The sequence below is a fragment of the Papaver somniferum genome, chromosome 6 (assembly GCF_003573695.1).
Source record: "Papaver somniferum cultivar HN1 chromosome 6, ASM357369v1, whole genome shotgun sequence".
NCBI lineage: Eukaryota > Viridiplantae > Streptophyta > Magnoliopsida > Ranunculales > Papaveraceae > Papaver > Papaver somniferum.
This window is the reverse complement of record NC_039363.1, coordinates 131685782-131708066: the sequence shown is the minus strand read 5'-3', so window position 1 is coordinate 131708066 and position 22285 is coordinate 131685782. Positions and strand designations below refer to the sequence as shown.

The 22285-nt window shown below is 36.3% G+C and overlaps 3 protein-coding genes across 3 annotated transcripts; 2 read left to right on the top strand and 1 right to left on the bottom strand.

Moving 5' to 3' along the window:
- The first annotated feature begins 12727 nt into the window (after window positions 1–12727).
- LOC113289341 (protein Asterix-like) lies at window positions 12728–15852 on the top strand. Its single transcript, XM_026538577.1, has 3 exons — window positions 12728–13063; window positions 13875–13975; window positions 15495–15852. The coding sequence occupies exons 1-3, from the start codon at window positions 12905–12907 to the stop codon at window positions 15556–15558; spliced, it is 324 nt and encodes a 107-aa protein (XP_026394362.1). The 5' UTR covers window positions 12728–12904; the 3' UTR covers window positions 15559–15852.
- A 152-nt stretch (window positions 15853–16004) lies between these two features.
- LOC113289340 (3,7-dimethylxanthine N-methyltransferase-like) lies at window positions 16005–17926 on the bottom strand. Its single transcript, XM_026538576.1, has 3 exons — window positions 17808–17926; window positions 17218–17681; window positions 16005–17100 (listed from the first exon to the last, which is right to left on the bottom strand). The coding sequence occupies exons 1-3, from the start codon at window positions 17886–17888 to the stop codon at window positions 17031–17033; spliced, it is 615 nt and encodes a 204-aa protein (XP_026394361.1). The 5' UTR covers window positions 17889–17926; the 3' UTR covers window positions 16005–17030.
- Window positions 17927–18280: 354 nt separating this feature from the next.
- On the top strand, window positions 18281–22242 carry LOC113286194 (protein root UVB sensitive 4-like). Its single transcript, XM_026534881.1, has 10 exons — window positions 18281–18859; window positions 18947–19093; window positions 19195–19341; window positions 19472–19534; window positions 19626–19702; window positions 19900–20005; window positions 21034–21136; window positions 21249–21400; window positions 21505–21570; window positions 21694–22242. Exons 1-10 carry the CDS (start codon window positions 18401–18403, stop codon window positions 21928–21930), a joined length of 1557 nt encoding a protein of 518 aa, XP_026390666.1. The 5' UTR covers window positions 18281–18400; the 3' UTR covers window positions 21931–22242.
- Window positions 22243–22285: the final 43 nt, after the last annotated feature.

Here is a 22285-nt window from a genome sequence, read left to right as displayed (position 1 = left end):
GGAAATCAAGTACCTACTTCTCTGAATCTAACAAAGAAAGCATAACCATGAACAATGGTTTCTTCTTCAAACCTTTCCAATTTCCCAATTGCACCCTTTGTAAAAGTAAGATGTGTATTGGAACCAACAAACGATAGCGTGGATGAAATTAAGCACTACATTATTTCGACGGTCCGAGGAGACACATCATTTGTTGAGTTCATACAACATTGCCCCGATGACAAGATTCGTTCAACATCATGATGTTTTATATTATAATAAATTTCTGAATTCCCTGCAATATCCAGAAATCCAGGATTTAGGAGATCATCACTCGCAACTTAAAAACGGAATTCCATTTATGCTATTAGAAAACATAAATGAGAGCATGGGTTTTTGCAACGGAACCAATTAATTGTAAAAAAAAATTGGTAAAAGGGTTATTGAAGCAGAGCCGCAAACTTACCTTTTTTATTAAGAAGAATGCAATTTCCTTTCAAACTTTCAAAGTATGTTTTGCTGTGACAACCAACAAAAGCCAAGGTCAAACCCTACATCACGTGGGCATAACCACTTTTTACTCATGGATATGGCAGTAAGGAAGTGTCTAGAACGACATCAAGAGAAGGTTTGAACTTTGAAGATTCTGATAAAAAAGAAAATGCGAAGTATTACGTCTACCAATCCAATTTTGGCCACCTGAACCATAAAAAAGAGAAGGTTTGAACTTTGAAGATTATGATCTCGAAACAACCGGTGTGTATGCACCGGGATAGATGCCTGTTATTATGATAAGCATAATATGCAAGATATTAAATGGCCAAACTCTCCTTAAGCTTTGTTAATAACTAGATGATCGCTGCAAGGTGGGACGACCGACCGAAAAAATTAAAGCAAAACTAAATTTTGTACTCACAATTTAGTTCCTCCATAATGGCATGGAGTCGGACTTGTAAATTTGTAAAGCGAAATTGTAAAGCACAGAGATGACGTGGAAGGTCATCAGGGACATCATTTTCGGGAAAATCATCAATATTAGCTTCATTGATTTCTATATCATCATAATACAGATGATTCCTTTTCAAACACCACAAAGCTTTTCGAACAAATTCTCGACATACTACAAATTCCTTTGTTGATCTACTACCAGTCCTGTTCACAATTAAAATCGCATCCAAGTCACTTGGTTTATGCGGAAGAACCTTTGCAATTTTATTCACATCCTGTACAAAGTTGATCACGTTTCCTCCGTATTTGTACTGGTATCCTTTAACTCTATACACAGACATCATCGGGTGGACACGAGCAATCAAGAGATTCTCGAGATCAGTTAATCGAGACAACTCGTATGACACGTAACCTGTATCCATGTTATTTTCTTTCCTAAACAACAAAACTCCTCCTGGGTGTTGCTATTTGTCTTTCTCACAAAAATTATAAATCCTTTAGCTGGAATATCAAACAAACTTCACTAAACAGCAAACAAAGATATCGTATTTGTTTCTTTCCTAGGTTGTTTACCATAAAAAAAAAAGATAAAATCATAAACTTAAATGAATGCCTGAAGTGAAAATGAAAGAAAAAATTCAATTATACAATAAGAAGTAATAGATAGGGAAATTACATACAACCTTCCCTTTTCTCTTACGAGATGCATCACAATGCAAGTTCTATGGGAGTTGCATTAGGTTGGCTTGTTACATAAGTTGACACTGAACATTGGGAGTTAATCTTAAAGATCTACACAAAGATGTTGTTGCTTCCAAAGGTTGTTTTTCAAGCTTCCCCTTTTTATAAGCTTGACGATGCTTTTCAGTTATCTCCTTCTTCTTTTCTTCAGTTAACGAAAATCGTCTGGTTCTTTTTGCATTGCGATCCTTGTCCAATTGAATCAGTTTTTGGAAACTTGTTGCACATGGTGAACAATCCAAATTATAAGCCTACATGTTAATTTTATGGGATGAGCCCGTTTTTTTTTTCTTCAAAAAATGGTTTATCTTACAACTGGTTTCTTCGCGATAAGCGCATTATTATCATTTTGCAACTGTCTTTTTTACTCTTTGTTCTTCTCAGCTAGCTCTCGAAGTCTTGGACTTCTCATCTACGATGGTAACAAACAATGGTTAAGGAGAAGACAACGATTTAACCGACACAAATTCTGAGGACTTTAGATGCAGATACAAAATCTTTGCTTAAGTGAAAGCTTGAAATCTCAATTCAATCTTCTGCGCCAGGGGAATCCTACTTCTCCAATCACACAACTAATTATGATCACTATTGAATCTTATTTCTCCAATTACTTGTTTAAATAACAGAAAAATACAAAAATCGAATCTACACTACAAAATAACATGGCTTGAGCTAAACAACAAGCAATTTATTACTACCAAAAATCAGAACAAAGTGACAAAAAAATTTGATGAATTCCCCGCTACCTAACATGAACCTTTCAATTAATCCCTAATATATAGGAAAAAAGTCAAATTGGAAAAAAAGTCATGCTTCACATTGGCACAAAGTCACCATATATAGGGTCCTCTCTTGCTTCGCTCGATCGACCCAATTACGTTGATCATGAACATATGATTCAACATAAGTTTCAGTTTTCAAAATTAAATAATGAGTCACTTCGCGATTCACCTTTTCATAACTTTGATTGGCTATCAAAAATATGTTTTTGTATATTATGGTTTTATTACGCAATCAGTATCTTCAAACATAAAATTTGCAAAAGAGGCATGTTAATCTAGAAGTTTTGGTACTAACCTTCCTGGAAAATTGGAAAGGAGCATCAAAATTTTCGAAAGAGCCTCATCAAAAATCATTTTGTTGCTAATTTCCTAGCAATTGAACTTACTGAATATGTTTTTTTTTTGAAAAGAGAATATGTTTTTTTAATAGTTAGTAGGGAGATTAATTAGAAACTGATCTAGATGAGCTTGTTTTAAGAATATATGTATGACATGTATTTTAAGGGTCGTATTGTGTTTAACGTGGTAGTAGAAGATCAAGAGGTTAAATAACAGGTTTGTAACATAGCCGAGTAGATGGAGACTGGCGATGCCGATAACCACTTCAGTGAATTATTAGTAAAATCTACTAATTAGGAATTTTCTGACTAAAAAGCTTAGTAAGGATGACTTTAACATATAAGTACTAAAAATAAAAAAGTTTAAAAAATCCTGAAAAACTCGTTAACGTATTTACTTTATCTTAGTATGTTTATTATGTGCACCAATATTAATTGTAGGTCTAGGTATTCAGAGGAGGTTGGAGCTCAGCTTGGTGCTCGGCTTTCAACCATTGCTTTGACGTATGAGTTTAATTAGTTTTTAATTCATAATAAACTTTTTATTGTTATTATTTTTAAAATTTGAAGTTTATGTAAGTGAACTTGGTTGTTTGATATTAAGTTAATTATAAAATATGTATCTCATTTATTAAAATCATAATTTCCTATGATATGATTTTTCTTTTTCACATATAAATATATGCAAATAAGTTTATTTCTTACATCAAATTCTTCTTCTTTTGCGTACGATTTTTTAGCAATGTGTTTGAATAGTTTGGTATACCGATTCTTTTTGTTTGTTTCATTAGTTCATATTTATTAAAAAAAATGAAAGTTTGAAATGTTATATATTAATGATTTTGAACATCAAATTTATTCCATAAAAAAAGAAACATCGGAGTTATCTTTTCTACTCCCATACTCTCCTTACATGTTATGTACATTCGTAAATATGATCGACAAGAACAAAACATGCTCCAATTGAATTCTGGATTCGCTACCTTTTTTTTTTATGGAAGGAGGTTGAATTTTTTGGTTTTAACTCAACTACAAAGCATGGTATGTCCAACAAATTATTGAGAAATTGGTTAAATGGATCATATGTAATTAATCCGTCAAGTAGTTTTATTAAAATTTTATTGGATAATTTTCCAATTGATAAATTTGATGTCAAATTTGACTTGGTATGATTACACCGTAAGAAAAACAATAACTAAATGATGGGTGTATTATTCAGCAGATGAAATATACTCACAATTGAAAAACTTTAGTTCAAGCCTTCATTCATACCAATAGCACGTGTGAGAGAAAATACTTTAACACACGCCAAATGGTAAATAAAAAAGATGGTGAAATATCATTTGGGAATCCGCCATCATTTGTAGGTCATATCGTTCTTTTGATCTAATGAATAAAATTATATTATTCCACATAATTTTGCATAATATGGTCATTGAGTAAACCCGACGTCATCCAGAATATACGAGTAGAATAGATAAAGGGTTGAGGCCTGGTGTACTAGTTAGAAATGGATTTGATATAAAAGTATATTCAGATACCATTGACATAATTCAAAACAATGGTATGTGTTATAGGTTAAGAGCATGACTGCACTGAAATGGAGAGGGTACCTAGTACGCCACCAACTTTTTCATTTCGACAATTACTTGTACAATCAATAAGTATGGATCAATTAAAAGATCTCTATTCTTGATTGTAAAACAAGGTCAAGTTAGCATGTACCCAAACTGTAGACAGACGAAATTCCAACAAGAAAAAGTCATGTAATCTATATTTCAAGACACAGAATCACAAGAACAAGTATTATATGTTCTTTTCAGTTTGATCTAATAAAACTATCTGGGTTGACTAAGCTACTGCTTCTGAGATTTTAATTATAAAGATAAACTATATAATGAGGAAATAAAATAAAAGGAGACACTTGAAATCTTTATCGTGAGGAAACTACCATGTTGTAGAAAATCATGGGACCTAGTCCATGTTGAACATTATATTGTATTTAACCACTACAAACACTAACCTACTATTAGACTTCGAACTACAATGTAGTTAGGACTGAATTAAATATCCAAGCAATTCAGAATCAATCTTGCTCTTTTACGTCTCTTAGATCTCGCATGACCCGGCGCACTTAATTTCCCTAGCTGGAGTCTTTTACGGGCTTAGAAGTTGCTTCATCCGTAGTGAAAACTTTTAATGATTATGCCTCTAATAGATATCCTATTGGTTTCCTTTACAAAGATATTTAATCAAGGTAATCAAATTCTTTTTTCTTGTGAGAAATCTTCATGGATAAAGAAGGTATTAAGCGAACCTCAACAATTAGGATAACTTACTCTCTTCAAAAGGTTATAGAGTTGCCTAATCAATGTTACCTCACAAGATTAATTTTAAGAACAGATTCGAAACTTGTGGAATGACAAAGTCTGAGACGAAGTGACATTGTAATTTCATCCAATCTTATTCCCTATCGATATTTGTTGAATGTGTGCATAGATGAACAGACAAACCTTAGAATATTTAAGAATTACGATGATCAAGATAAGATTCCGGATATCAAGAACTATCAGGTAAAAGATAGTCTAACGGGGCCACAAATCCGTTAGTAATGACATCAAAAGTCACAACTAAATATAGTCTCTCTAGAAAACCCTAGGTCTTTAAAGGACGAATCTAGCCGTAACTAGGATATAACGTGCCATGATTGAGATTCCAACATGTACAGAGTATTCAATTTATAATGATAAACAAAACTAAATAGATTATAGTCAAATTTAATTTCGTAAACTAGTTTATGTCTATGAATTACTTTGATACCAATTAATATCAACTTCCCAAAATAAATTGATTCATATGAGCATGTGAGAAGTTTACCTTGATTACAAAGAAGAATTTGCACACGCGTATTTATCGACATAAACTCTATGCATCAGAAGGTCAGCCCAAGAACAATGGTTAAGTTGTCCATGAACCTTCAAGCAATAATGACATGTAATAACTCTCAAAGGAAAAATCAGTTCGTAAATTGAAAAGTTTGTGGACAAATTATCGTCTCGGAGTTCATAAATATTTTACATTAACAAGTTCGAGAAATTTACAAATCAGTTCACGTAATCGAGTTACAAAAAGTATCCACGAACCAGTTAAAATTTGGGGATTTAAAAGTATCCAGGAACATCTCAAAATCAATCACTTCGTGTATGTGAATTAGTAATATATTTATTTATCAAGTATACTATCAATAAATGTTGAAAGTTTGTGTCTTGACCAAATTATTTCGCGAACATGAATATAACTTGAGGTCTCCTGGGAATTTCTTTCACAATTATGATATATATAACAATTATTTGTCCACAACCTATTATGGATAAATCCGAGAACTTCCATTGCTTGATTTTATAATTCAAGATTGTCAACTACTAGCTTGAACTAGAAATTCCTTCTTTTCAATTTTCATCATAATATTAAAGTCACGACACTGTCGGTAGATAGAATGATAGAATATGCGTGTAAATAGGATGTTCAGTCTTCACATGTCTTTGTTGATGAAGTCCTCACATATATATTCATTGGATGAATTAGAAATATTTTTAGAGTATGTGAGAATAAAAATGAGGTTGGTATATATATATGAACTTTGGAAACCATCTTATGATCGAGTGTCCAAGCTAAGCCATCGGCACAAGCGTGGCCGCTCGACCATGACACATTCGCTCGGCCATGTTATAACCTTGATAAGCAAACCATCATATACGATGGTTTGGTTTTTACTTATATCTACAATGTGATGGTAATTAGCAAATATGCTTATCTTCTTAAACATTGAATTATCCTCTATTCGATGCTGAGATGGCAACAGGCGAATCTAGTTATTTGTTAACTTACTGGATTCTGGATTCACCCTAATCTGAATAAAAACTACCTATGGGTGGGGTGGGGTGGGGTGGGGTTGGGTTGGGGGGGATCTTATTACTTTTGCATCGACTATGGGCATGAAAAAGTCGAAAACAGACTTGGTTAAGTGGAAAATTTGACACTTAGCCAGGCGAAGTCGAGTTTATACCAAACGGCGGAGTCTCGACCGCTCGGTTGAAACCATATCGAACGGTGTATTCTAGACCGCAATCTATGGAGACTCCACCGTTCGGTCCATATTAGATCGCCAAGTAATTCTGATCCAACGGGCATAATCCCCCCCCCCCCCACCCCCCCATAAATACTCAATTCCAATTTTACTTTAACTCACACCTTTTCTACTCTTCACCCTTCTCACATTTATTGTAATCTAAAATAAATTTCCAAATCCAACTTACTTCACCTCCCCTACATATTACTTGTATTGTGTAATTTTTTGAATATGGATTCTCAATTGACCAAGCGTAACAAAATTAGGGGTACAAAATTTACCATAGCCGAGGATGAAAGCCTTTGCAGAAACTATATGTTCTTTACACAAGACAATGTCAATAGTTCCCAACAACAATGTTTCCAAGTGGTGTGATAACATATTTCAGCAATTTCGTGTGGAAACTATGAAACCCAGCGATCGTGATGCAAATGGATTGTTCGGTCGCTTCGTTACAATTAACGCCCAAGTTGCCTTGTATGTTGCTGCTATAATGCAAGTTGTTCGTGCTCGAGAGAGCGGTCTTGTCGATGCTGATGTGGAATGAAAGTGTCAAGGTGATTGGTACCAAAAGGATGAGAAAAGTTTTGATTATGAAAGTTGTTATCATATTTTGAAAGTGTTGCCTAAATATAATCCAGATGTGTTAGCAAGTTTGCAGCATGTACCTGCAAGGTCACTGTACACTTCTTCTCCTTCAACACCATCTTCACAAGCATATCAATCATCTCAACCCCCTCCGGAGAATCTATTTTCTTCACCAAACACCACAACAATTTCAAATTCCAACTTGAATATCAATGATGCGGTTAAGAGAAAACAATTAGGAAGAAACAATGCAAGATCATCGAGAAAAGCTGCACAAGAAGGAGAAGCAACTGAAAGGTTTTTTGGAAACTTTAATGGACCATCAGAAGATCGTCGAAAAACAAAGAGCAGTTGACTGTCAATTCATGACTAGGGAGACGGAAAAACATCGTCAAACTCCAAAGAAATTTATTTCAGACTATGACAAGAATAAGATTATTGGTGCAAATACCTCAACATGACCCCTGGACAATTGATGGTATGGGAGATGGAGATAGACAGGTTAGTAGAGGAGTTTGAATAAAAACATTAAAAAAAAAAGAACTTTGGAATTTTTTTTGAAGGTCAACATGAAGATGATGCATCCGACAACGATGAAGTAGCGCAACTTCATTAATTAATGTATTATATTTAATTTTAATGGCAATGTAAGAATTCAGTTAAGATGAATGAAGTTGTAGTAGTTTTTCATTAATTGGATTTTTGAATTACATAAAACTTGACAACATCCATTGAAATTAAACATTTATATTAAAACTTGGCAACATCCAAACAACCCATTAAAACTAACATCCCATAAGAGTTATGGGAAACTCCTTAAGAATTTGGAAATGCGTTTCATATTCAAAAAAAGTTCCTTTCCATCTTCGCCTTTTGTCTTGTGTTTGTACTCCAATTCAGCACTGGTATCACTTTTAAGACGATAATCTGTCTCATAGCTATAAAATCCACAAGATCTTTTTTGATAGTCATGAATGGAAAAAACAAGGCAGTTATATCCCGGTTATGAAGATTACCTGTCTTTGTGTAGAAGATTTCATAAATTTTACCCCAATAACTCACATTGGGTAAAACATTCATTCGTCGTTCTTCACCTCTCTTTTGGTAGTATATTACATAGTTTCTACAAAGAGATAAATATTCATCTTCAGTAAAGCTAGGATCACCCATAAATTACCCAGAAACTAGAGAAAATCTTGAGTGAGGGTGTGATTTTGAAATAGATAAATTGGTAGGTATATATAAAGATTTTTGGCGATAGAGTATAAGCCGCTAGCGATGCATTCTAGGCCGGTCGGTGAATACTAGACCATTACTTCTAGTAAAAAACATAAACAAGAACTTTAAACGTTTCAAACAATAACCATAACTTGAAAATTTAAAACAATTCGAACAATTACAAAATTAAATACGAACAAACAACTAAGCTTACAACAAACAATTTAAAAAATAAAATGATCTAACATTAATCAATTCGTCCTCCACTTTTTCCATACTCACCCACATATTCGCTCTGAGATCTTCCCTTAACTTGTCGTATATACATCACTTTCATCTCAATATGAGTAGTCATTTGCGCATAGTTCCTTGCAGGTAATCCTCTTTCTAGTTGAATATCAGGACTTAAGTAGTCATCTACATGGTTAGTCCAATCCTTATTAAGACAGATTTCTTAAATTACCATGTTATTCATAATTATGCAAGTCAGCATAGTCTTATGCATTTCACGAGCATTTAGACCACGATAAGGCCCAAATGATAGCGAATTTCTGCTTTAGAACTCCAAAATCCCATTCCACATCCTTCATCAATTCCATTTGTCTAATATTAAAATACTAGTATGAATGATCCATTTCACCGGCAGGGGGATGACACTAACATCGAACTAAAATTGACCATTTTGGATAAGTTCCATTTGCAAGATGATACCCATGAGTGTAACATGACCGTTGATTGGAAAATTTCCTTTAGGACTATATTCCATACTTTAAATCTTCAAACAAAGGCGACTTGTGTTAAACATTTATATCATCCTGAGATCGCGAAAGACCAAAAAAAGAGTTTCATATACAATAATCATAAGAAGCAGTAGCCTTAAGGATAGCCGTTGATTTTGCGTAGTGACCTTTATACTGATCGACCCAATAGGTAGGGCATTCAGTCCATACCCAATGCATGCAGTAAAGATTACCCAACAGTCATGGAAATCTTGTTTTCTGATTTTGCTTTAATATTTCTTTAACATCTGCGTCAGTTGGTTTTCGTAAATAGGTTGGACCAAAATGATTAATCATTCTTCGCAAAACAACGAAATATACTTGTATCCAGTTGTTTTCCCATATGAAGGTACTCATAGTTAGAATCCAGAGGTTTGCTATATTCTAGAATCCTTAAGGAAAAAGTAACCTTTTTGTTATAGGCTATGACCTCTAAAATCTTAGTGCGTTATACTGATAATTAAATTGAGGTTCTACCTGACAGAGCTTACCAATAATATTTAGCAACAAATACCGGGGCATGCGAAATCGCTGTTGGAAATCTTCATCAGAGTACAAACTACCGGGAAGAAAATAATCATGTATCAGCTTCTCGTGGAAAATCATCCCGACCCCGGTACGTATATCTTCTTATGAATACTTCCCTTGGTTCTCGATCTCTAGGTATCTGCCCCGATGAATATAATTACAAAAGTGTTGGTTAGTTCTCTATCTTCATATGACTCATCGTCGACTTGTCACAACGCCTGAATGAACATTCGTTGTTGTTCTTCAAACCGATCCATATGAATATGCACCTCTTAGTCAGAAGAATCTATTGATTTGAAGCTGAAAAATAAGTGAACCAAGGATTAAGGTGCAAAAGAGTAGGATGATAGCGTATAATTAGTGAAAAAATGAGATGTGATTAAATTGAATTCAATGGGGTGAATTTATAGGGAGAGGCAGATATAAATAGCCGTTACATCATTATTTATTAAGCCGACGCGATCGAAGCTCGACCGCCAGAGGTTCTCCGCAGTAAAAACTCGACCGCTCCACAATGACGCGGCCAGTTTGTAGGCCAGCGGGCATGGCCTGACATATGAGTAGGTTAGTGTCACACTTTCAAACACCCCAGAAATTTTCTGCGAAAGTGTAACCCCGCAGCACAGTGGTTCTGTGAATAAAACTTCACCCACCTGCACTTCAGTCTTATAAGTTTGCACCAATGCAAACAGCCAACTCTTCAGGTTAATAACGGAAGTCTTTTTATCCTTCTTTCACTTCTCTAAACTTCTCAAATGCATCCCATAATACATTCAAACAATGCCATACTTTGCTAACAACAATCAGCCAACCAAGAACACTTAGAACATGACACAATCACTTCATTTTGTTGCGTCAAAGGGAGAAAATACAAAACTTTCCCACTTAGGGACTTACACAAATTTTTTCACCTTGAACCAAGCCTTAGCCTTACAAAAACTCTCATATTTTGAGTCTCTCACTCACATATGCAAGCCTGCCGAATTTTCCATGCCTTAGGACAATTTATACTGCAGCTTTACTTGGTCAAACCGTGCACAACCGTTGCACACGCCTGGGACAACCATCTGTACCATGGAGCAGTTTTGTAACCGCCAGTAACTGTGCTAACTGGCCAGTTCTCTTCCAACTCGCGCCAATCATCCAACACATGTTCTCTTGCAGTTAGGAACCGTCTCCCACGCTTATAAACTCCTTTATAACCGTTCTACTTCATCATGCATCACTGGCATGCTTGTGAATCTCGTAACCAACTTGTAACTTCACTTGAGCTGTATTGCACCACTGTTGTGCTTTACTGAATTCTGCTACACGCCAACGTTCAGCTCTCTTGGCCCTGCATGCTTATCACTCTAAGCTAATGCACGGACAATCCTTATGCTTTAATCATCGAGACCAACTCCTTAAGCTCACTCTAGTTACTCATGCGTCATATATGCTTCAGTACGCCAATTAGCTTGACAGTAACAATGCCGCTCTTGCATTACCGACTTGTTTGTATTGTTCAAGCTTTGGCCAACCTTGAACTAATGCCATAGACCAACTCTTGATCTATTATACCTCCTTGCATCATCCTTGAGTTTGGGCCAACTCAATTCCATAGATACGCGTCAATTCCAACATCGCATGTTGCATTTGTCACTTTGGCCTCGTCTTGCATTTACCTCAATGAAGCCTCATTTGTGTCGTCCAATAAGCTTTATTCCTTAGCCAAATGTCTTTACAGTGTAGCGCCACCTTTGCGCTCACTAGCCCTGCAGGGTGCCACTATCTTAGTGCTTGACAGTCTATACAGTATACCACTATTATGGCTTTTCATTGCGCTGCTATAGCTTTGCATTGCACTATTACGATGGAGTACCGACTTGGCCTGCAACACTGTAACGTGCAATCATTGTGCGACACTTGCCGCCATGTCATAGTTAGCCACCCCGGAGCCTAGTTAGTAAGTTCGCGAATGATTCGCGAATCATTCCCGAATTTTTCCGTACCACGAATTTTACCGTTTTATTCGCGTACGTTTGCAACTCCGAACCCAAGATGCGTATTATGTGGCATTCCCGGATTATTCGCGAATCGTTCACGAACTTTACGTATCCCGAATGATACGTCCGCTTAATTCGCCAAAAATTCTTTAGCTTTTATGTTTCCAAAGGCCCTATTTTTTGGGCTTTACTGCCTCCCAAGCATACAGGGCCCAATATTAGACGTTGTTGTAATTTTTATGAAACAAAAATGACAGAAGAGATTTGAAGGTGAAGGTGAGAGAGATCTAAACCACCATACCACGTCCTCTTTGATGACTAATGTTGTATATATTATTAATATCATCATATTAAGTTTATTTTTTCTTTAAATAACTCACATGTATGCATAAAAATTAGTCTATGACCTTATAAATATTAATTATTTATTATATATAAATACCGAATTTTCAGATCCGAACTCACATTTATAAATCGAATTATACACGTATGTATGCCGTTCCGAATTACTGACGAATCACGTTCCATTGACCGAATTTTGGACCGAATTTGAGTTTTACAAAACCGTATAATACTCGTACGTTTGCCGTTCCGTACGTTTGCCGAATCTCGAATTGCTAACTAGACCCCGGAGTCGGCATAATACGCATGTAATTTCTAGTATAAGTTTTCGTTGTGATTTTTGGAAAGAAATACCAAACGGGGTCTGAAATCTGAATTATAGTCCGAAACTGAGTTAAACCAGAAAGTCCAACCGATCTCAATTTGAAGTATACCGTAATTTTTCCGACCAAACACCCACTTCCTTTTCTGTTGCAGTGCTTAGATAACTAGGTTAGATTCGTTCGTTAAAATTTGAAGAGAAAGAGAGAAAAAAAGAGAAACAGAGATGTCTTCTCACGGTAACTCTTCTTCAGCTGCAAGCGATCCAAGACAACCATCAACAGCGAGACCATACAAGCCTCCAACAGTACTTCCACAAGATCTACCTTTTGATTACTCTGGTTTCATCGCTATTATCTGTGGTGTCACTGGTGTTATGTTCAGGGTATGATGTTATTCTTATTTCTCTTTTCTTTATAACTCTTCCAAGAAATTTAGGGATTATTATTTCATAATAAGGCATTATTCTCCGAGATCGATAGAAATTTAACCTTTTTCGGAATCATAGTTGCGGTTAATTATAGTTGCCAGGTGAAAAAATATCGAATTTTAGGATCTGGGGATAGCCTAGTTAATTCTTGTGATCTAGATTTCGATCTACTTTTGGATTTCTTTTTTCTACTTTGAGGATTTTGCTTCTTAATTTTGATATAAGTTCTCAATGAGTTATGGAAGATCAGCGCAATTCATATCTCAAACATTTGCCCCAATTCTGAACTCTATCTTCTGTGGATTGTTTCATTTCACTGTGGTGTCTTTGTATTACACATTATACTTCTGTTTCAGTATGAACATTGCAACTTGACATATCAATTAGCTGTGACCATTAGAAAAATTATTAAGTTCTCCATCCAAGGATCTTGTCTGTGCTACATTATCGTTGTACTATCAATGTACCAGTAGATTTTTAATGCTAAAAACTATAAAGTGCTGCCCCAATGTATCAAAAGTCAAACGATCCTCATCAGTCATACCCTTGTTAATTGGTGTGACCATGGTAGACAAATTCCATGGAAGAGTATATATATTCTTTTTTGGACTCGCTGAGAACAATGAACTATTAGTTTGCTACTTCTCTTCTAGGGAGCACTAGCTACTCTCTCAAAATTCAAGCTCATTTTTTTCGTCTGCTGTATAACAATTTGAACTTTTAATCAACTGTTTAAGCTCACACTTACCATTGATATATTTTGCAGTACAAACTTTGCTCTTGGCTCGCTATAATCTTCTGTGCGCAGTCACTGGCAAGCATGAAGAACTTTGAAAATGATCTTAAACAGATATCCATGGCCATGATGTACGTATAGTTCACCTTCATAATATATCTCTACATTTATATGTTATATATCTCTTCACAATCTGCCATAATATCTCCTCTCTTTACTCTGCATATATATATATCCATCTTGATTCAGTTTGCAGATAAAAGTCGTGGTATATGCTATAGTTCCTTGATATTCGATTTTTCTCTAGTAGGACGTAGACTTTGGAAACATGGTGCTTCCCTATGCCAAATATAGCAGATTTAGATGATATGTTATTCCTTCTTTTGATGATTGTGAATCCTGAACTCCTATTTTGCTTGTCTTACGAAACTCATCCCACGTAATGACCTAGTTTTGCAAATGTATGCTTTCATTTGCTTTCGTTGAGAAACTATCAGCATATGCTACCGATGCGAAAGAATTATGTCTGAGATTTTTCTCAGTGGGGTATTTGGTTTTCTTATGTACAACTAGTTCCTTTTTTAGTTTTTTATGTGTACTCTCGTTGTGGTTGTTTCTTGCCTGGAATACATATTCTGTGGGCATTCAGAATGTCATAGGAATCAATTAATCTCTGGAAAAATAACATGATGCTTCAAAGTTGAATTCGGATTCTAAAGAACGATGATGTGATTGAAGCTGTGCTCTTATAGATTTTATCAAAGTATGAAATGAAAGGTGTCGCTGTAACATTGAGTGAAAAAGGCCAAATATAGTAGACAGATAAGACGTATCCTAGCATAAAATCTGTTAATAGGGATCTGTTATTTGATTAGGTGGAAATATATAATATGTGGCTATCTGAGGCTTTCAAGTCAAAACTACTATAGTTGTCTGTTTTTAGAGGACAAGGATAGTTTTGAACTTCAATGTTGGTAATTGTATCTTGGAACTTTTTCAAGAAGAAATTTATTGTAGTTTTTAGTTTAGGGGATCTGAGAAGTGGTATTACAGGGTCAGGGAATATGGTGTCTTTGTTGTCTTTTTTTTTTTCCTCCTAAGAGTGTTGATGAATAAGAACTGTTCAGTTGTTTCACGAGAAAGAGAGAAAACATAAGCTCAAGGCTTAGGTGAGTTGAGTGCAGGCAAAGTGGCACCTTAGAAGTTCAAAGAGGTATAGGTTTGGATCCACTCATCCAAGAGATGCTGCTTCAGTTTCAAAAGAATACAAATTTAGCATGTCATGATATCAACATAATATAAAGAGCATTAGCATACACAATGAGTTCGACCTCCTTCACAATAAGTGATGCAAGTTTTAGTTGCGAGAATCTTATATCCATGTAATTTTGGGTAGTAATGATTGCAGTCCTGAAGTGGGATGTGGATCACGATGGATAGACCTTCAACTATTCAATCTCTGGCAATGGCGTGTTGTACCTTCTAGGATTCCTGCCTAGTATTATTTATTTCCTATCACGCAATCCCTTTCTGATATTGCACACATGATTTCGTCTATTTTGAATTTATATAGTTCATTTAAGGGTATATAAACTATGCATGATGAAGTGTTCCCCGCAGAATCTCAAACGTTGTTGTGGTCTATTGCAGGTTTGCTATCATGGGATTGGTGACAAACTACTTCGGCCCTGCTCGACCAGGCACCCAAAGTTAACCTTCACAACAGTGCTGGAAGTTTCAAGGCTGCAGACATATCTAGCTCTCTCGATGACTGTCTTCATAATTTTTTGATGGATATTAGCACTAGAATTAATTTCTTTTTCCATTTGTAGCGTGACATGAATAGTTCAATCAGCTGATTGTGTTAAACACATTTATGAAGATTATCCTGTGTAAATTGGTGCATGATCATCAAGTAGTACTGAAATAATATGCTTAAAATGGATTCGAGACTACTGTTTAAAAAAAATAGCTGGTGATTTTGTGGAGACTTGACAAAAGTTGGCAACAGTTCCTTGAATATGCAGTTTGGAACAGTTCCTTAATTTTGTGTTGATGAAAGATCGGGCGTCAGAGACATGTTATACCTTGCAAAATTTCAAATTGTTATGGGTGTCTTGGTATTCAACCAGCCTGAACCAACAAAGGTCTCTCAAGTAACTTTAGAACATCAAGTTTTAATTTTTTTCCAAAATGGCATATCAAAGACTCTTGGATTACATGCAATTTGCACAACTTGTGTCAATGTATCAGACTCATTAATGAGTATATGACTGTAAACAATAATCCCCTAATAAGGTGTGTTAACTGCCATCACCAATCCGCAATATAATGACAAAAACAGTTTCTGAATACTGCCGAGAGGCTCGGTGAAATAGACATGTCTGTGAAGATGCAAAATACCTGCACCTGGACAGAAAGACCCTATGAAGCTTTACTGTTCCCTGGGATTAACTGAACAGTGTGAGAAAAGAACACAAAACGACCAGCTGGAAAGAGATTCCTAGCGGCAGCTCATATGCATAAATTTTTTCACTGCCTTACCAAAGAGATGACTATGCCCAAAGTTTTGTTTTTTCCATGGGGCAGGTAAGCCGCAAAGATTACCCCAAGCCTACAAAACAACTCTTCAATTATCTCTTCTCCGAAGTGACTCGTCAGCGAGGGCTCTGATATGGCTCTTAGGCTGTTCACCATAACATCAGCATTGCTCCTTCCATCTAACTTCCCATCATCACCAACACTGTCCAAAGTCACTTCAAATGTTTCTAGTCGATTAATGATAAATGACCCTTCACGCAGTATTATAGATTCCTCCTCTGAAGAAGATGTTATATAAAGAGGTACATGAAATGACTCTAACTTTTCTGCTTCAACTTTTCCCTGCATCAAACCAAATTAGTGAAGTGGAAACATGTATATAACAGCTTAACAAGAATCTGACTAGCATACTTTATAACCTGTCACCAATTCAAAACCATAATTACATTTTACCTGTGATAGCATGTCAGAGAGTATGTTTCCCACGAGCTGCCAGACGAAACAATGTTCATTGCTGCAAGAACGTACATCATTTTCCCTACCAGAGGTTGTCAGAACACCATTCGTCCTGCCTTTACTACCTCCTCAGATCGACATTTCAGAAAAAGCTGAAGACTTTCTCGAATTGTTTCAAGTATGCTTCAACTACAGATGGTGGGCTTGATTCCACCATGTAAACATTCCCCTTGTTAATCTTCTCAATCCCTTGAGGAACCTGTATCAATTGGAAAAGATGTTTGTCTATGGTCAGGAAAAAAAAGAGCAAGAGATGGGAACAAGAAGTATACAATGTTTAAAAATAGGTATTAAGCACCCAAGCTAGCTAGCTAACCTGAGACAACCAATGTAAGAAGAGTGAATAAAATGGAGACTGTCAGCAGGAAAAAGTCTGCCGTAAAATGACCCAGGAATCCCTGCAACAAAACATGCCTGTTGTCTTTGCTCGCCCTCATGTCCACCTAATCTGTTGTAGGTTTTCTCGAGTTGATCGTAAAAACCTTGCAAGGACTTGAAAGTTGAGTTGAAATCATTGCCAGCAAGATCATTGAGGAACACGAGAATTTCAGGGTGTGTAGAAGCGCGACTCACACCACCTGAATCGCGAACAAGCGTCTTGAACACAGTATTCATGACGTACGAAACAACCAATAATGCATTGGGGCCTGAGGAACAACTCATATCTGCAATACAGATGCTCTTACTAAGATTGGGTGCTGGAGAAGCTAAATACATTGTATTAATAATCTCTATTATGGTTTCCTCTATGATGGGCTTTGTGATCTCTACACCTTTCCTCTGCAATGGAGTACTCAAGGTAAAATTACAGTTATCATCATGCAATCACTAAAACTGATAATTAATATGCGCCAAGCGCCATGTACTGTCATTGTATAAAAGGTGAAGAAAGTGATAAAGATGAACCTGCAAAGAGGAGTTGGAAGAGTAACTTGTTTCACCATCGCCACCATTCATGTGAAATTGTTGGTTGACATCCATTTTCATAATAGATGAGGAGCAGCAGAATACCTGATCAAGCAGAGAGGATATGGAAAGCTAGAGATCCTGATGTAAACCACACTTCTAATGTCAAATATAAAGAAGGTGATCAAACACTCTCTTCTTCAACACCTGCAAGTTGCAAAAAACTAAGAAAGATAAATCATGTGCAAGCTGTGACAAAGAAGTGCAGTTGACTAGACACATTTATTAAAAAAGAAAAAAGGGTCCACAGAGCTCATGCCCCAAACGTTATTTCAACTAGTTCATTTTTTTAGGTGTACTCTAGTTAAGGCCTGCCCTGAACCAAAATAATGGCGTGAACATAAGTTACATCGGAGAGCGTGCACTTTATCTGGATTCAGGAGACAAAATGTACTTCTTGTAAAACCCTAAACCCTTTGGCGCTAACAGTTCATACAAAACAATAAAAACGAAAATTTGCCGGATTTTATTCTTCTCACTCTGGGGTTTATAGATTTCTTCTTATTCAAAGTTGTCGTTAAGGGTTTCCGCTGATGCAATCCTTGTCTCAAGTATGTTGTGATTCTCGACTTCATTTTCAACTTCCATGGAATTCCAACAAAACCCACTATGTTTTCTCAAAATCAAACTTAAAAAGACCCAAAAGGTTAAATCTATCATGTTCTTTGAAAACTTCATATGGGTTTGAGTCTGAAAGAATTGAAAGAGGGGAGAAACCGGAAGCGTTCAGTCTTCCAGTTGTAATTCGTACTTCTGGTAAATCTTCTCGTTATTTTTGGGATGGAACCCAATTAAAATTGGTATCTTTTGATGAAACTCCTTCGAATTCTGATGAATTCGATTATGGGTTTCGTAAATTGTACCAATTTTATACCTCCGCTGTTCGGGATTTCTTTATTCCTCAACAAGTTCAGGAAAACTACATGGAATATGTGAAGTGGAAATTCTTGCATGCGGTTTTCAGTTCTGCACTTCGAGTTCTTGCTACCCAGGTAATATTCGCTCCAGCTATTGGGTTTTACATGAATTCTGTAGACACAACATGAATGGATGAATTTGTGGTTTGATTGATTGTCTAGGCAATGTTTCGAGCAATGGGGTTTGGCTATTCCAAGTCCCTTCCTTCAGCTGCGGCATTGAACTGGGTACTGAAAGATGGGCTGGGACGGCTCAGTCGATGCATTTATACTGCCAGCCTTGCTTCTGCATTTGACACTAATTTGAAGGTGAGATCCTGCCAAATATAGTATCGATAGTAAATTTGATGTCCTATGTACTGAGTAAGCAACTAAGCGTGTCCTAATGTGCTTTGTTTGCCTCATTTAAGAGGGTCAGGTTCTCAACGTCCATCATGTTTACATTAAGTATTGGCGTTGAATTGCTGACTCCTGTTTTCCCCCGCTATTTCTTGCTTCTTGCAACCATGGCCAACGTTGCGAAACAAACTAGCTTGGCTGGTTACTTGGCAACTGGTGTAAGTCCTCTATTTAGTAACATTTTGAATTCTCAACATATCGCCTCTAATCTTTACCATAAGAGAATAAGAGTATTGTTAGGTTCATTTAGCTTCCTCCATAAATCTAAGATTTTTATTGAATGAGCAGTCCGCTGTACATCGAAGTTTTGCAGTGGCCGGTAATCTCGGTGAAGTTTCTGCAAAATCACAGGTGTGGTAATTAAGTAAATTACTTTAATTGTGCATGCTATACTTTCAACTCCAGTACTCTGAATCTTCTTCTGTTTGAATTGGATTTTCAGATTCAAACAGTTTGCTTTGATAACGTCGGTCTCATGCTTGCAGCATTTTTGAACTTGTTGTGCAAGAATAATGAAAGGTTATCCTCTTTAAGTATTCGGTTTTTTCACGACCAAACTATAAACTCTTACTTTCTGAATTCAGTCTATAACTTCATGCTTACTTGCTTTGGTTCAGAAGGTAAAATACTTCTTTTTTTTTGCTTATAAAATGATCTCATTGCATTTTCTTTTTGAATATATCCCTCCTCCTAATTGGCTATTCGTCAATGTGCAGATTACTAGCTGTACTTCCCTTTGTTGTGTACCCAATTTTTTCAGCAATCGACCTTTTAGGAATCTATCAAGGGCTCAAGCATGTACATCTACAAACATTGACAAAGGTTTGTCTTCTTTGGAATATTTCTTTTATACCTGCTTGACAAAAGAAATAGGACATTTGATGGCTTGAAATTTATTATTCTTGCACTTGGGAGTGTCAAGGATGCTTGTACCCAAACCCCTAAAATATCTCTACTGACTTAGTCTTGATATATGAATGACTCTACAACAACTTAGTCTACTTTTCCTGCATAATCTCCAACTTAATTTATGGTCTGTTGAATCTGGAAACTATGTACATCCTGTAAGTGTATTGACTATAAATATATGAATTCAATCTCCACAAGAGTGTGGAAGATTTTCCTGCGAAACTAAATTGGTATCTCGCCATAAATCCTAAAACCACACCAATTTTCTTCCTAATCAATGGAAGCTAACACTTCTACCCTACAACAGCTACACAACAATCACCTCATTAACGTCAAGCTTAATGACACAAATTATCTTCTATGGAAAAACTCAACTCAAACCACTTCTCAGGGGTTACAAATTACAGGGATATGTTGATGGAAGCCTAGCAAATCCCCCCCCCCCCCCCCCCCCCCCCCCCACGTATCCTACCCAGTTCTAAAGAAATAGATCCCGCATATACCAAATATGAAGAAGACGGCCGAATCTTGTTAGGATGGCTACCATCCTCTGTAACTGAAAGTGTAATGACTCGTGTTGTTGGCTTATCAACATCACAAGAAGTCTGGAAAGTGCTGGAGGCTCGATTTGCACCACAAACAAGGGCACATCAGATGCACCTCCGTAGAAAATTACACAATCTAATCAAGGTAACAAAACCATGCAGGTGTCTAAGCAAAGGTAACAAATAATCCTGCATGGTTTTGTTACCTTTGGAGAGATTGTGTGATTCTATTTGGAGGTCTCCATGCACATTATGCCTGCATTAATGCGGGGTTTGCCTGTTTTTTGATATTTGATTGTATCTTGTTGGACTAGCAAATACTAGAAAGGGTAGTTGTTCTAGTTTTGGTAAGAGATTCTTAGTTTTGAATCCTTAATATGTGCATTTAATATTCAGGATAGACTTGAGATCATACTGGACAGGTGGGTTCACTTGAAGCATATCCCATCACCAGCAGAGGTTAGTAAGGAGGAAGGCATTGATTTTCTGTGGAGAAAAGGTGAAATTATTCTGTGACTTCATATGATTGAGCTTTTATTTCATCATCGCTGCTTAAAAAAGAGATTTGATTAACCATGGAGCTTACATATGATTGACGTGCTTCGCATCAGGTAGAGTGCTTTGGCCAATTAGAATCGGTTGTGTAGACCCCAAGGATCCAATTCCCAAGATTTCAATGTTGACAATGCAGTCTTTGAGAGGGAAGGATTCTTACTTCATATGCTTGGAGACCACCCCAAAAGGTTTCAGAAGTAATAAGCAGGTCAGTGTATAAAAAGAAGCTCTACTAGCACAACACTTGGAGCAGTTTTGTTGCACTAAGAATTTTAGTTTGTTACTCATCTCCTGTCATTTCCCTCTTTTCAGCAAGGTGTTCTTCTCTGTTTACGTGAAGGATGTTCTGTTACTGATATTATCATGGGTTTGCTGCAGGTAAGGTGAATTTATATAGATTGATGCAACCAAGAATTATTATAAGTGTCGTATAATGTTTTTTGTAGCAACAGTTTTGGTAATCTTTTCCTTTGTAAGTTTTAATTTGGGTATGTGTCGTAGGCATGTTATATCCGTGAGGAACTTCGCCGCAGAGACAAGTGGAAGCAAATTATGGAAACCAATGTTGTGTCGGAGTCTCTTCTTAGTGAGTGGTTTAAGATGGTTGAAGATGTCAAACGATGTGCTTGTACATTAGAGGATGTTGAACTATTAACGGAAGAACTTCACAGATCTGGTTGGTCCGTCAAAAACATCTTGTTGAGTGTGCAGGAACAGGTCCGCTATAATATGTCATAGAAAGGAAGCTTGGGATTTTAAACGAGGCAGTGAGTTCATACACTAATCGAGTATCTTGGCAACACCCTTCTCATGCATGGAGGTAACATTTTTGCCCATTAGTGTTAGTTTTGGTTGCGAAAAACATGTATATATTTTCACTTCTTAACCTGCCGGCCCAACCCAGTAAGAAGAGAAACTCATCTTTGTTAAAAACAAGGATGAATCATTCTGTCATGCTTTAAGGCTTGCATTTTTTGTTTGTGTGTACTAAAAAAAAGAAAAAAACTTTTATCAAAATATTCATCGGATCCATGACATGATTACCGTAACATTTTTCCAATATAATATATTTGATAGTCCCTAGATTATTCAC